A 12,055-nucleotide genomic window follows, 5' to 3' on the forward strand; every position below is an offset into this window, starting at 1 on the left:
ATTGCAGCATTCCCTTAGTCATGTGATCAAAATTCAGATGCTTCAGTACCTTTTTTAATAATAATAATAATAATAATAATAATAATAATAATAATAATAATAATAATATAATAATAATAATAATAATATAATAGTAGTAGTAATAATAGTAATAGTAATAGTAATAATAATTAATAATAATAATATAATAGTAGTAGTAATAATAGTAATAGTAATAATTAATAATAATAATAATAATAATAATAATAATAATAATAATAATAATAATAATAATAGTTGGAAGGGACCTTGGAGGTCATCCAGTCCAACCCCCTGCTCAGGCAGGAAAGCCTATATCAGGCATTTCAAACTCGTGAGGTCGTGCAATGTATCAAATTTTTCCCCCCATTGCCGGCAATGGGGTCGGCGCGGTTTCAATGTGACATATCTGGCCCACGGGCCAGCAGCTTGTCATGCCTGGCCTATACCATTTCAGACAAATGGTTACAATTTTGGGAATTTTGCAAGCTGGAAGAAAGCAGAGTTTATTGATGATGCTTAATATGTTAATTGGCTGTTCCATTAGGTAGCTGCATGGCACCAAGGCGGCAGTGGAGTTGGCAGAACCAGTTCTTAAACATTTATCAGCACACACAGTAGTAACAAGCATGCCCAATTGCATTTTTATTCCCCTCTTTCTCATAATCCAAGAAATCAGGAAGGTGCTGACCTAGTACTTTTTCTTCTCCTGGGTTCAAGGCATGTTTCTCTGAATTGTGTTTTTCTAATGGTTTCTGAACAAAAGGTTCATCAAGGCCATCTCCATGACTCCCTACCAGAGAGCGCTGAGTTGAGGGAGGTTTTGTTTAAATTAACCATCTGTTATCTATCTCTTCCCATTAATTTGCAGGTGTGTATTTCATCTCATCTCTTAGCAACAAAATCTATTTCTTTCCACCTTTTGTTTTTTTATGTCCTTCCTTCTACCTGACCACACCATCCCAATATTGCCTGCAAATTCTTAAATTCAGCTCATAATTCAGCTGCAAATACACACAAATGTATATCTTGTAGGAATTGGGTATGTCTAGTCTAATGAAAAGAAGGACTAGGGGGTGACACGATAGCAGTGTTCCAATATCTCAGAGACTGCCCCAAAGAAGATTCTCCAAAGCACCTGAAGGTAGGGCAAGAAGCAATAGATGGAAACTAACCAAGGAGAGAAGCAACCTAGAACTAAGGAGAAATGTCCTGACACTGAGAACAATCAGTCAGTGGAACAATTTGCTTCCAGAAGTTGTGGGTTCTGCAACACTGGAGGTTTTTAAGAAGAGATATAATAATAATAATAATAATAATAATAATAATAATAATAATAATAATAATAATAATAATAATAATAATAATAATAATAATAATAATTAGTAGTAGTAGTAGTAGTTGGAAGGGACCTTGGAGGTCATCTAGTCCAACCCCCTGCTCAGGCAGGAAACCCTATACCAGGGGTGTCAAACTCAATTTCATTGAGGGCCGCATCAGCATTGCAGTTGCCCTCAGGGGGCCAGGTGGGTGTGGCCTGGGTGGGCGTGGCCTACTGGGTGGGCATGGCTAGAGTGCGTATGGCCTACTGGGTGGGCGTGGCCACCTCTACATCGTTCGCATCAAGGGTGCCTATGGGGGCCTGGGCAGGAGTGGGACAGATCTGAGGGTCTCTGGCAGGAGGAGGGTCTCTGGGCCAGGGCCAAGGCAGTGGGGGCCGTTCCCTCACTGTTTCCAGGATGGCTTCGCGGGCCGCATGAAACCACTTCGCGGGCCGGATCTGGCCCCCGGGCCTTGTGTTTGACATGTCTGCCCTATACCATTTCAGACAAATGGCTGTCCAGTCTCTTCTTAAAAACTTCCAGTGTTGGAGCATTCACCACTTCTGGAGGCAGGTTGTTCCACTGGTTAGTTGTTCTAACTGTCAGGAAGTTCCTCCTTAGTTCTAGGTTGCTTCTCTCCTTGACTAGTTTCCATCCGTTGCTTCTTGTCCTGCTTTCAGGTGCTTTGGAGAATAGCTTGGCTCCCTCTTCTTTGTGGCAGCCCCTGAGATATTGGAACACTGCTATCATATCACCCCTCACCCTTCTCTTCATTAAACTACACATACCCAATTCCAGCAACCGTTCCCTATATGTTTTAGCCTCCAGTCCCCCAATCATCTTTGTTGCTCTTCTCTGTACTCTTTCTAGAGTCTCGACATCTTTTTTACATCGTGGTGACCAAAACTGGATGCAGTATTCCAGGTGTGGCCTTACCAAGGCATTGTAAAGTGGTATTAGCACTTCACGTGATCTTGATTCTATCCCTCTGTTAATGCAGCCTAGCACTGTGTTGGCTTTTTTGGCAGCTGCAGCACACTGCTGGCTCATATTTAAGTGATTGTCCACTAGGACTCCGAGATCTCTCTCACAGTTACTACTATCGAGCAAGGTACCACCTATACTATACCTGTGCATTTGGTTTTTCCTGCCTAAATGTAGAACCTTACTTTTTTCACAATTGAATTTCATTTTGTTAGATAGTGCCCAGTGTTCGAGTCTGTCCAGATCCTCCTGTATTTTAAGCCTATCTTCTGGAGTATTGGCTATTCCTGCCAGCTTGGTGTCATCTGCAAATTTGATGAGTTCCCCATCTATCCCCTCATCCAAATCGTTGATGAAGATGTTGAAGAGCACTGGGCCCAGAACAGAGCCCTGGGGCACCCCACTACACGCTTCCTGCCATGTAGATGCAGTTCCATTGAGGACCACACGCTGAGTACGGCCTGTCAGCCAGCTACGAATCCATCTGGTGGTGATGCTATCTAACCCACATTTTTCTATCTTATCAAGTAGTAGGTTGTGATCTACTTTATCAAATGCCTTACTGAAGTCCAAGTAAATTATATCTACAGCATTCCTCTGGTCCACTAGCTTTGTCACTTGGACAAAGAATGCAATAAGGTTTGTCTGGCATGATCTGTTTTTGACAAACCCATGTTGGCTTTTAGTGATAACTTTGTTCGCATCAAGGTGTTCGCTGATTTGTTGTTTGATTATCTTTTCCAGAATCTTCCCAGGTATTGAGGTCAGGCTGATAGGTCTGTAGTTTCCTGGATCTATTTTTTTCCCTTTTTTGAAGATGGGAACTGCATCAACTCTCTTCCAGTCCTCTGGTAGTTCCCCAGTGCTCCAGGATCTGAGATCACATCTGCCAGTTCCTTGAGAACTTTGGGGTGTAATCCGTCTGGTCCTGGTGATTTGAACTCATCTAGGCTGGACAGATGCTCACTTACCATTTTCTTGCCTATCTTAACTTGCATTTCTATTCTGTTTTTTATGGCACTGTTTTTGGTAGGTTGGACTGTTTTTTCCCTTTGTGTAAAGACAGATGCAAAAAACAAGTTAAATAGTTCTGCTTTCTCCCTGTTGCTTGTCACCTTCTTGCCACTTTTCCCCACTAATGGACCAATCATTTCCTTAACCTTTTTCTTATTTCTTATATGTTGAAATAAGCTTTTTTGTTATTTTTGACTTTGGTCGCAAGCCTTAGTTCATAGATTAGATTAGACAACCATTCATCTGAAATGGTTTCTTGCTTGAGCAGGGGGTTAGACTAGAAACCTCCAAGGTCCCTTTTAACTCTGTTATTCTGTTATTCTTCCATCCCAGGTGTCTTTCCCTCCTTCTCCAGGATTTCGTTCTATCTGAAGGATTCCTACTAGGCTGAATCATTTTGTGTGTATTAAAAAATCCTGCGTTGTTGTAAGTTCTGGATTGTTTTCTCTGTATTTGGATATGTTGAACCTTTTTTTTCTTTTTCATTTGTCTTATATGGGTTTAAAATCTTTTTAATTGCTTAAAATGTTTTTGCCAGATTTCCCTAATCTAGTGCCCCAAATTGCATTGCCCAGAGAGCAGTCTATACTAGTGGGAGACATTGGGAGATGAATTGCAAAATGTTTGCAAGATGCCCGATTAAGAAAGAGAAATCTTGTTATGTTGGAAGGAGCAGCCAGTTCACACGGTTTAAACTAACAAGACAAATGTCCCTCCTACTGCAGAGCTGGCATGAAAAAAAACCCACCACATTTTTTTTTCCTGGTTTAACTGCCTGCCACTTTTATTGAACTGTTCAGTTACGGATGAACAGGATTTTTGAGATCATAGGAAGGAAACAAATTAATCAGGGTACAACAGAGCAGAAATGGTATCTCTCAGCCTCAGCACACAAATACACGTAGCAGGTAACAACACAATGGTAATCTTGAAACCTTCACATTTCTAGACATACCCTTTCATGCCACAGGGGAGTGCAATATGGAAGGAAAGATTCAGCAATGGGTTGTGAAAGAAAGTGGACCTTTTTTGGCAGATCAGCTCTTCCGACTGTACAGCCCCTTTAAAAATGAAAACTAAGCCAAAAACAAACTACAGGCAGTCCTCTACTTATGTAAAAGGTAAAGGTAAAGGTTCCCCCGCACATGCGTGCTAGTCGTTTCCGACTCTAGGGGCCGGTGCTCATCTCCGTTTCAAAGCCGAAGAGCCAGCGCTTGTCCGAGGATGTCTCCGTGGTCATGTGACTGGCATGACTAGACGCCAAAGGCGCACGGAACGCTGTTACCTTCCCACCGTAGTGGTCCCTATTTTTCTACTTGCATTTTTACGTGCTTTCGAACTGCTAGGTTGGCAGAAGCTGGGACGGGTAACAGGCACTCACTCTGTTACACGTCACTCGGGATTCGACCCGCCAAACTGCCGACCTTCTGATCGACAAGCTCAGCATCCTAAACCACTGAGCTACCACGTCCCTTCCTCTACTTATGACCAGATGCTAAATGACTACTCAAAGTTCCGACTGACCCTGGAAAAGTGACAATCTGGATTCAAAGTTCTGATGGGTGCATAGCAATAGCACTTAGACTTATGTACCATTCTGTAGAGCTTTACAGAACTCTCTGGGCAAATTGTCAGCATATTCCCTCCCCCGCTTCAACAATTTGAGTCCTCATTTTACTGACCTCAGAAGGGTGGCAGGCTAAGTCAACCTTGAGCCATTCAGAATCGAGCTCCAGGCTATGGGCAGAATTAGCCTGCCATTCTGCATTCTAACCATTGTGCCACCAGGGCATATACAGGCACCTGTGGCCATATGATCACATTTTGGGTGCTTGTGACAATTGGCCTGCTAATAGTTTGCAGCAGCATCCTGCAGACATGTAACCGTGAGTTACACCATTTTTGTTGGAAACCAGGGTTTACTTCTAGCAAAAATGGCCACAGCAAACAATAGGTTCACTTTATGACCCATTTGGCATTTGCTTAATGACCATCACAAAAAAAATCATAAAATCAGAAGCGGTTGCATGATGACCATCACATCCTATGATCGTAAATCGAGGACTACCTGCAATCCTGGAGAATACAGAATAATTTATAGATGTTCTTTGAAAATGTCTGCGTGTCTTTCTATGAAGAGTGTCCAGAACAAATGGAAAGGCGATTGCTTTCTTTGGCCCTCTGTTGGGCAGACTAATTATTTTAATACTTAAATAATAATTCAAGGCGACAAACCGTACCTAATACTCCTTCTTCTTGTGAAGTGCAATTCACAGCCTTGATTCAAGATACAATAGAATAGATAATGAATGGGAAGCTTCTGGGAAAAGAAAGATTCAATGAGGCTATAGAATATAGAATATTCTTTATTGGCCGAATGTGATTGGACACACCAGGAATTTATCTCCGGTGCATAAGCTCTCAGTGTACATACAAATGACAAAATAATACAATCACGTGATACCAATAGGAGAAGGCAGGACGGAAGAATGAGAAGGATAATAGTAATATAGCCCTACTACATGGGTAAATATCCTTAGGCGTAAGACAGTGCTGCGGGAATTAGGGGGAAACAGGGAAATCGGCCGCTTGGGGATCTAAAACGTATAGAGTAAGGAGTACATCAGAAGTCTCCCAGACAACTGCCGGCAGGGGCACTAGGCCAGGGGTAGGCAACCTCGGTTCTTTTATGACTCATGGACTTTAACTCCCAGAATTCCTGAGTCAGCTATGCTGACTCAGGAATTCTGGGAGTTGAAGTCCATGAGTCATAAAAGAGCCGAGGTTGCCTACCCCTGCACTAGGCTCTTTAGACAGCCAGACGGAAATTAGGGTGAATTTGAGGCTGCACATTCCACACAGTGGTGAGAAGGTGACGCAAAACCTGGTCCTTGCCACGAGCCTGCCCTCCATGCATAGCTTGCAGCTTTTTGCGAGTCTGAGCTTCCACCTCCGCGGAAAGATTCCCCTGTGAGCCCAGCGCCTGGAGAAGAAGAAGAAAAAAAATCAAGGTTGTTCCAAAATAATGAGAAATGAAGCACTAAGACAGGTAGTCCTCAAATAACAACAGTTCATTTAGTGACCAGTCAAAGTTACAACGGCACTGAAAAAAAAGTGGCATGACCGACTTTCACAGATGAGACCTTTGCAGCATCCCCTTGACCGGGTGATCACAATTCAGACGCTCGGCAACTGGTTCATATATATGACGGTTGCTGCGTCTTGGGGGGGTGGGGTGTGTGTCACATGATCCCCTTTTGCGACCTCCTGACAAGCAAAGTCAAGGAGGAAACCAGATGTCACTTAACAGCCGGGCTTCTAACTTATCAACTGCAGCGATTCACTTGATAACTGTGGCAAGAAAGGTCGCAAAACGGGGCAAAACTCACTTAACAAACGTCTCGCTTAATAACAACAGAAACTTTGGGCTCGATTCTGGCCGTAAGTCCAGGACTACCTGTCAAGGGAAAAGCTCAAATAAGGAATTTTAATCTGAAATGAATCCAGTACTCCAAATAACAACTGAATACGTATCTTCCCTTTCACCTGGATAGGAGAGGTCAGCATGTTCAGACAGGAAACTGTAGAAATTCTCGGCAATTTAATATGGAACAGCGACACAATTTCCCGCTACAAAATCAAAAGTATAGTCAATTCAGCTTCCAATAGGCTTGGTATGCTTATTCTGAAATGGAATGAGCCTAAAAGAATGTCTGAAATTACAGACCTGGCCCTCCGTGGCTTCCTTGTCCTGTTTCCTACAATTCGTGGCTGCCCAATAATAAAGAAAGGTACCAATAAAGGAGCATATTTGTTGAAGTGTGGGGTCCTGGGTGCTCTCTGAGCTTGGTTGTTTTCTTGCAGACGTCTCGGTACCCAACTAGGTAATGTCATCAGTGCTAGTGTGTGCTGTCTAAAGCATTTGAGGCCCATATGTGGTACTAATAAAGGAGCACATTTGTACCTCAGGGTTGACGTGAGGGCTCCTTGGTGCTCTCTGAGCTTGGTTGTTTTCTTGCAGACGTCTCGGTACCCAACTAGGTAATGTCATCAGTGCTAGTGTGTGCTGTCTGAAGCATTTGAGGCCCATATGTGGTACTAATAAAGGAGCACATTTGTACCTCAGGGTTGACGTGAAGGCTCCTTGGTGCTCTCTGAGCTTGGTTGTTTTCTTGCAGACGTCTCGGTACCCAACTAGGTAATGTCATCAGTGCTAGTGTGTGCTGTCTGAAGCATTTGAGGCCCATATGTGGTACTAATAAAGGAGCACATTTGTACCTCAGGGTTGACGTGAAGGCTCCTTGGTGCTCTCTGAGGTTGGTTGTTTTCTTGCAGACGTCTCGGTACCCAACTAGGTAATGTCATCAGTGCTAGTGCGTGCTGTCTGAAGCATTTGAGGCCCATATGTGGTACTAATAAAGGAGCATATTTGTACCTCAGGGTTGAACTGTGGGGTCCTGGGTGCTCTCTGAGCTTGGTTGTTTTCTTGCAGATGTCTCGGTACCCAACTAGGTAATGTCATCAGTGCTAGTGCGTGCTGTCTGAAGCATTTGAGGCCCATATGTGGTACTAATAAAGGAGCATATTTGTACCTCAGGGTTGAAGTGTGGGGTCCTGGGTGCTCTCTGAGCTTGGTTGTTTTCTTGCAGATGTCTCGGTACCCAACTAGGTAATGTCATCAGTGCTAGTGCGTGCTGTCTGAAGCATTTGAGGCCCATATGTGGTACTAATAAAGGAGCATATTTGTACCTCAGGGTTGAACTGTGGGGTCCTGGGTGCTCTCTGAGCTTGGTTGTTTTCTTGCAGACATCTCGGTACCCAACTAGGTAATGTCATCAGTGCTAGTGTGTGCTGTCTGAAGCATTTGAGGCCCATATGTGGTACTAATAAAGGAGCACATTTGTACCTCAGGGTTGACGTGAGGGCTCCTTGGTGCTCTCTGAGCTTGGTTGTTTTCTTGCAGACGTCTCGGTACCCAACTAGGTAATGTCATCAGTGCTAGTGCGTGCTGTCTGAAGCATTTGAGGCCCATATGTGGTACTAATAAAGGAGCATATTTGTACCTCAGGGTTGACATGAGGGCTCCTTGGTGCTCTCTGAGGTTAGTTGTTTTCTTGCAGACGTTTCGGTACCCAACTAGGTAATATCATCAGTGCTAGTGCGTGCTGTCTGAAGCATTTGAGGCCCATATGTGGTACTAATAAAGGAGCACATTTGTACCTCAGGGTTGAAGTGTGGGGTCCTGGGTGCTCTCTGAGCTTGGTTGTTTTCTTGCAGACGTCTCGGTACCCAACTAGGTAATGTCATCAGTGTTAGTGCGTGCTGTCTGAAGCATTTGAGGCCCATATGTGGTACTAATAAAGGAGCATATTTGTACCTCAGGGTTGACATGAGGGCTCCTGGGTGCTCTCTGAGCTTCGTTGTTTTCTTGCAGACATTTCGGTACCCAACTAGGTAATGTCATCAGTGCTAGTGCGTGCTGTCTGAAGCATTTGAGGCCCATATGTGGTACTAATAAAGGAGCACATTTTTACCTCAGGGTTGACGTGAGGGCTCCTTGGTGCTCTCTGAGCTTGGTTGTTTTCTTGCAGACGTTTCGGTACCCAACTAGGTAACGTCATCAGTGCTAGTGCGTGCTGTCTGAAACATTTGAGGCCCATATATGGTACTAATAAAGGAGCATATTTGTAGCTCAGGTTTGAAGTGTGGGGTCCTGGGTTCTCTCTGAGCTTGGTTGTTTTCTTGCAGACGTTTCGGTACCCAACTAGGTAACGTCATCAGTGCTAGTGCGTGCTGTCTAAAGCATTTGAGGCCCATATGTGGTACTAATAAAGGAGCATATTTGTACCTCAGGGTTGAAGTGTGGGGTCCTGGGTGCTCTCTGAGCTTGGTTGTTTTCCTGCAGACGTCTCGGTACCCAACTAGGTAATGTCATCAGTGTTAGTGCGTGCTGTCTGAAGCATTTGAGGCCCATATGTGGTACTAATAAAGGAGCATATTTGTACCTCAGGGTTGAAGTGTGGGGTCCTGGGTGCTCTCTGAGCTTGGTTGTTTTCCTGCAGATGTCTCGGTACCCAACTAGGTAATGTCATCAGTGCTAGTGCGTGCTGTCTGAAGCATTTGAGGCCCATATGTGGTACTAATAAAGGAGCATATTTGTACCTCAGGGTTGATGTGAGGGCTCCTTGGTGCTCTCTGAGCTTGGTTGTTTTCTTGCAGACGTCTCGGTACCCAACTAGGTAATGTCATCAGTGCTAGTGTGTGCTGTCTGAAGCGTTTGAGGCCCATATGTGGTACTAATAAAGGAGCACATTTGTACCTCAGGGTTGACATGAGGGCTCCTTGGTGCTCTCTGAGCTTGTTTTCTTGCAGACGTCTCGGTACCCAACTAGGTAATGTTCATCAGTGCTAGTGCGTGCTGTCTGAAGCGTTTGAGGCCCATATGTGGTACTAATAAAGGAGCATATTTGTACCTCAGGGTTGACATGAGGGCTCCTTGGTGCTCTCTGAGCTTGGTTGTTTTCCTGCAGATCTTTCCTTACTCAAACTAGATAACATCATCAGTGCTAGTAGTCCGACTATCTCGCACCACGACTACTAGCACTGATGATGTTACTTAGTTTGAGTAATGAAACATCTGCAAAAAAAAAACAAGCTCAGAGAGCACGAAACAGCCTTCAAAAAATGTACCCTCTCCTGCCCTTGCTTCCACCGAGTACGCCCAACTGTGAGCTCACACGTGTACCATTAGTCCTCAACTTACAACAGTTCACTTAGTGACCGTTCAAAGTTACAACGGCACCGGAAAAACTGACATGACCATTTTTCACACTTATGACCGTTGCAGCATCCCCACGGTCACGTGATTTACATTCAGATGCTTGGCGACTGGTTCATATTTATGACGGTTGCAGTGTCCCGGAGTCATGTGATCATCTTTTGCGAGCGTCTGACAAGCAAAGTCAAGGGGGAAGACTGATTCACTTAACAACTGTGTTACTAGTTTAACAACTACAGCGTTTCGCTTAACAAATGTGGCAAGAAAAGTCGTAAAAAGGGGACAAAATTCACTTAACAAATTTCTCACTTAGCAACATAAATTCTGGAGGACTACCTGTTATACACTTGGGATCAGAATTTCAGTTATAAGTTATTGTGGTGATAAGTCGAGGTACCCTGTGTGACATGACTCGATTTTATAATTTTTACCATGGTTGCTAAACAAGTCGTCATGATTGTTAAGCAAACCAGGTGGTGATTAACCAAACCAGATGGTTGTAAGGTCACCCACACATTCCATTCCATCTTTAGATGCCTTTCTATTTGGGAAATTATTTGTATTTTGTTTTTGAAATAGCCAGATTAACGGTCTTATGTACCTTGACCTCAGTGGGAAGCAAAACATTTGGGGCTCACCCAAGAGGTCTTAAATCAGAAAGCTTGATCTTGATGCAAAACTCCCTATGCTAAATTGCAATGAAATTTGTAAAGGCTGCCCCAACTCCAGGCTTCCTCTACCCAGACCTCTGTACCCCACCCCCCACCAATTCTCTCTTGCTCCTCGCCTAATTCCCATAATGCATCCTTAGAAGCTCCGACTCCACCATCCCTATCCCCTTCTCATCTTTTATTCTCCTCCCCAGGTCACCCTTTCTCTGTTTTCCATCATCAGTTTTTCATTACTCCAGGGCTAAAAGTAAACCCCCAACCCCTTTTATCTCACCGCCTGTTGTTTTTGCTGGAATTCTCTCTCACGCTCCAAGCGATACTGTTCAATTTCAGCCTGGGCTTCTTCCTTGGCCTGCTTCAGCCGCCTGGCCTTTCCTGGGATGGAGAAAAAGAGGTCCAAGGACAAGGCAGAAATGACCTTTCAAGGCCTGGGATTCTTCAAAAGATCCCTGCCGTTCCTCTCCAGGAGAAGCTGAAAGATGCTGCCGTTCTCCACCTGAGAATGTGAGTACTTTGCTTGTCAGCCTCCACCCCACTTCTCAACCAGCACCTTCCCTAACAACCAGGAGCTCCAACTCACGTTTTCGAGCCTCAGCCACCTTCTCTGCAGCCCTCTTCTCTGCCTGCAGCAGCTGCTGGATTCCTTGAGTCTGGCTGGCCATATTTCTGTGGCAATAGATGCGCAGCAACGATGCTCCAAGCGGCTCTGATGATGCCTTCTGCTTCCAGCAGAGCGGGGACCAATTCTGAGCAAAGTGCTTCAAGGTCCTAGCGCCCAACCTCTTCAGCGTTTCTGCTGCTTAATAGTTGGCAAGGTACAGGCAGTCCTCGACTTATGAACATAATTGCGCCCAAAATTTCTCTTGTCAAGTGAGACATTTGTTAAGTGACTTTTTGCCCCATTTTGCGACCCATTTCTTTTTTGACACAGTTGTTAAGTGAATCACTGCACGGAGCCAGATTCACTTAACAACCGGTTGTTAAGTGAATCTGGCTCCTTCATTGATTTTGCTTGTCGAAAGGTCATACAATGTGATCACACGATCTCGGGACACAGCAACGATCGTTAGTATGAACCAGTTACCAAAGCATCTGAATTTGGATCACGTGATCATGGGGCTGCTGCAAAGGTCTTAAGTGTGAAAAAATGGTCATAAGTCACTTTTTTCCGTGCCGTTGTAACTTTGAACAGTCACTAAATGAACTGTTGTAAGTCGGGGACAGGTTTGCTTTTCTCTAGGGCTTTGAATACTTGTCCTTAGTGTAGC

At 44.3% G+C, this 12,055-nt stretch overlaps 1 protein-coding gene across 1 annotated transcript; it reads right to left on the reverse strand.

Annotated features, from left to right (window-relative positions):
• Nucleotides 1-5,692: 5,692 nt before the first annotated feature.
• ATP6V1G2 (ATPase H+ transporting V1 subunit G2) lies at nucleotides 5,693-11,566 on the reverse strand. The gene is made up of 3 exons (XM_081316805.1): nucleotides 11,368-11,566; nucleotides 11,062-11,162; nucleotides 5,693-6,321 (listed from the first exon to the last, which is right to left on the reverse strand). The coding sequence occupies exons 1-3, from the start codon at nucleotides 11,447-11,449 to the stop codon at nucleotides 6,148-6,150; spliced, it is 357 nt and encodes a 118-aa protein (XP_081172931.1). The 5' UTR covers nucleotides 11,450-11,566; the 3' UTR covers nucleotides 5,693-6,147.
• Between the last annotated feature and the right edge of the window lie 489 nt (nucleotides 11,567-12,055).

The sequence above is a fragment of the Vipera berus genome (genome assembly GCF_964194415.1).
Source record: "Vipera berus genome assembly, chromosome: 2".
NCBI classification, from domain to species: domain Eukaryota; kingdom Metazoa; phylum Chordata; class Lepidosauria; order Squamata; family Viperidae; genus Vipera; species Vipera berus.

Coding starts and splice junctions, on each gene's coding strand:
- ATP6V1G2 (XM_081316805.1), bottom strand. CDS start 11,449: ATGGCCAGCCAGACTCAAGGAATCCAGCAGCTGCTGCAGGCAGAGAAG. Junction 11,163..11,367: donor GGTGGCTGAGGCTCGAAAAC/GTGAGTTGGAGC, acceptor TCTCCATCCCAG/GAAAGGCCAGGCGGCTGAAG. Junction 6,322..11,061: donor TCCAGCAAAAACAACAGGCG/GTGAGATAAAAG, acceptor CTTCTTCTCCAG/GCGCTGGGCTCACAGGGGAA.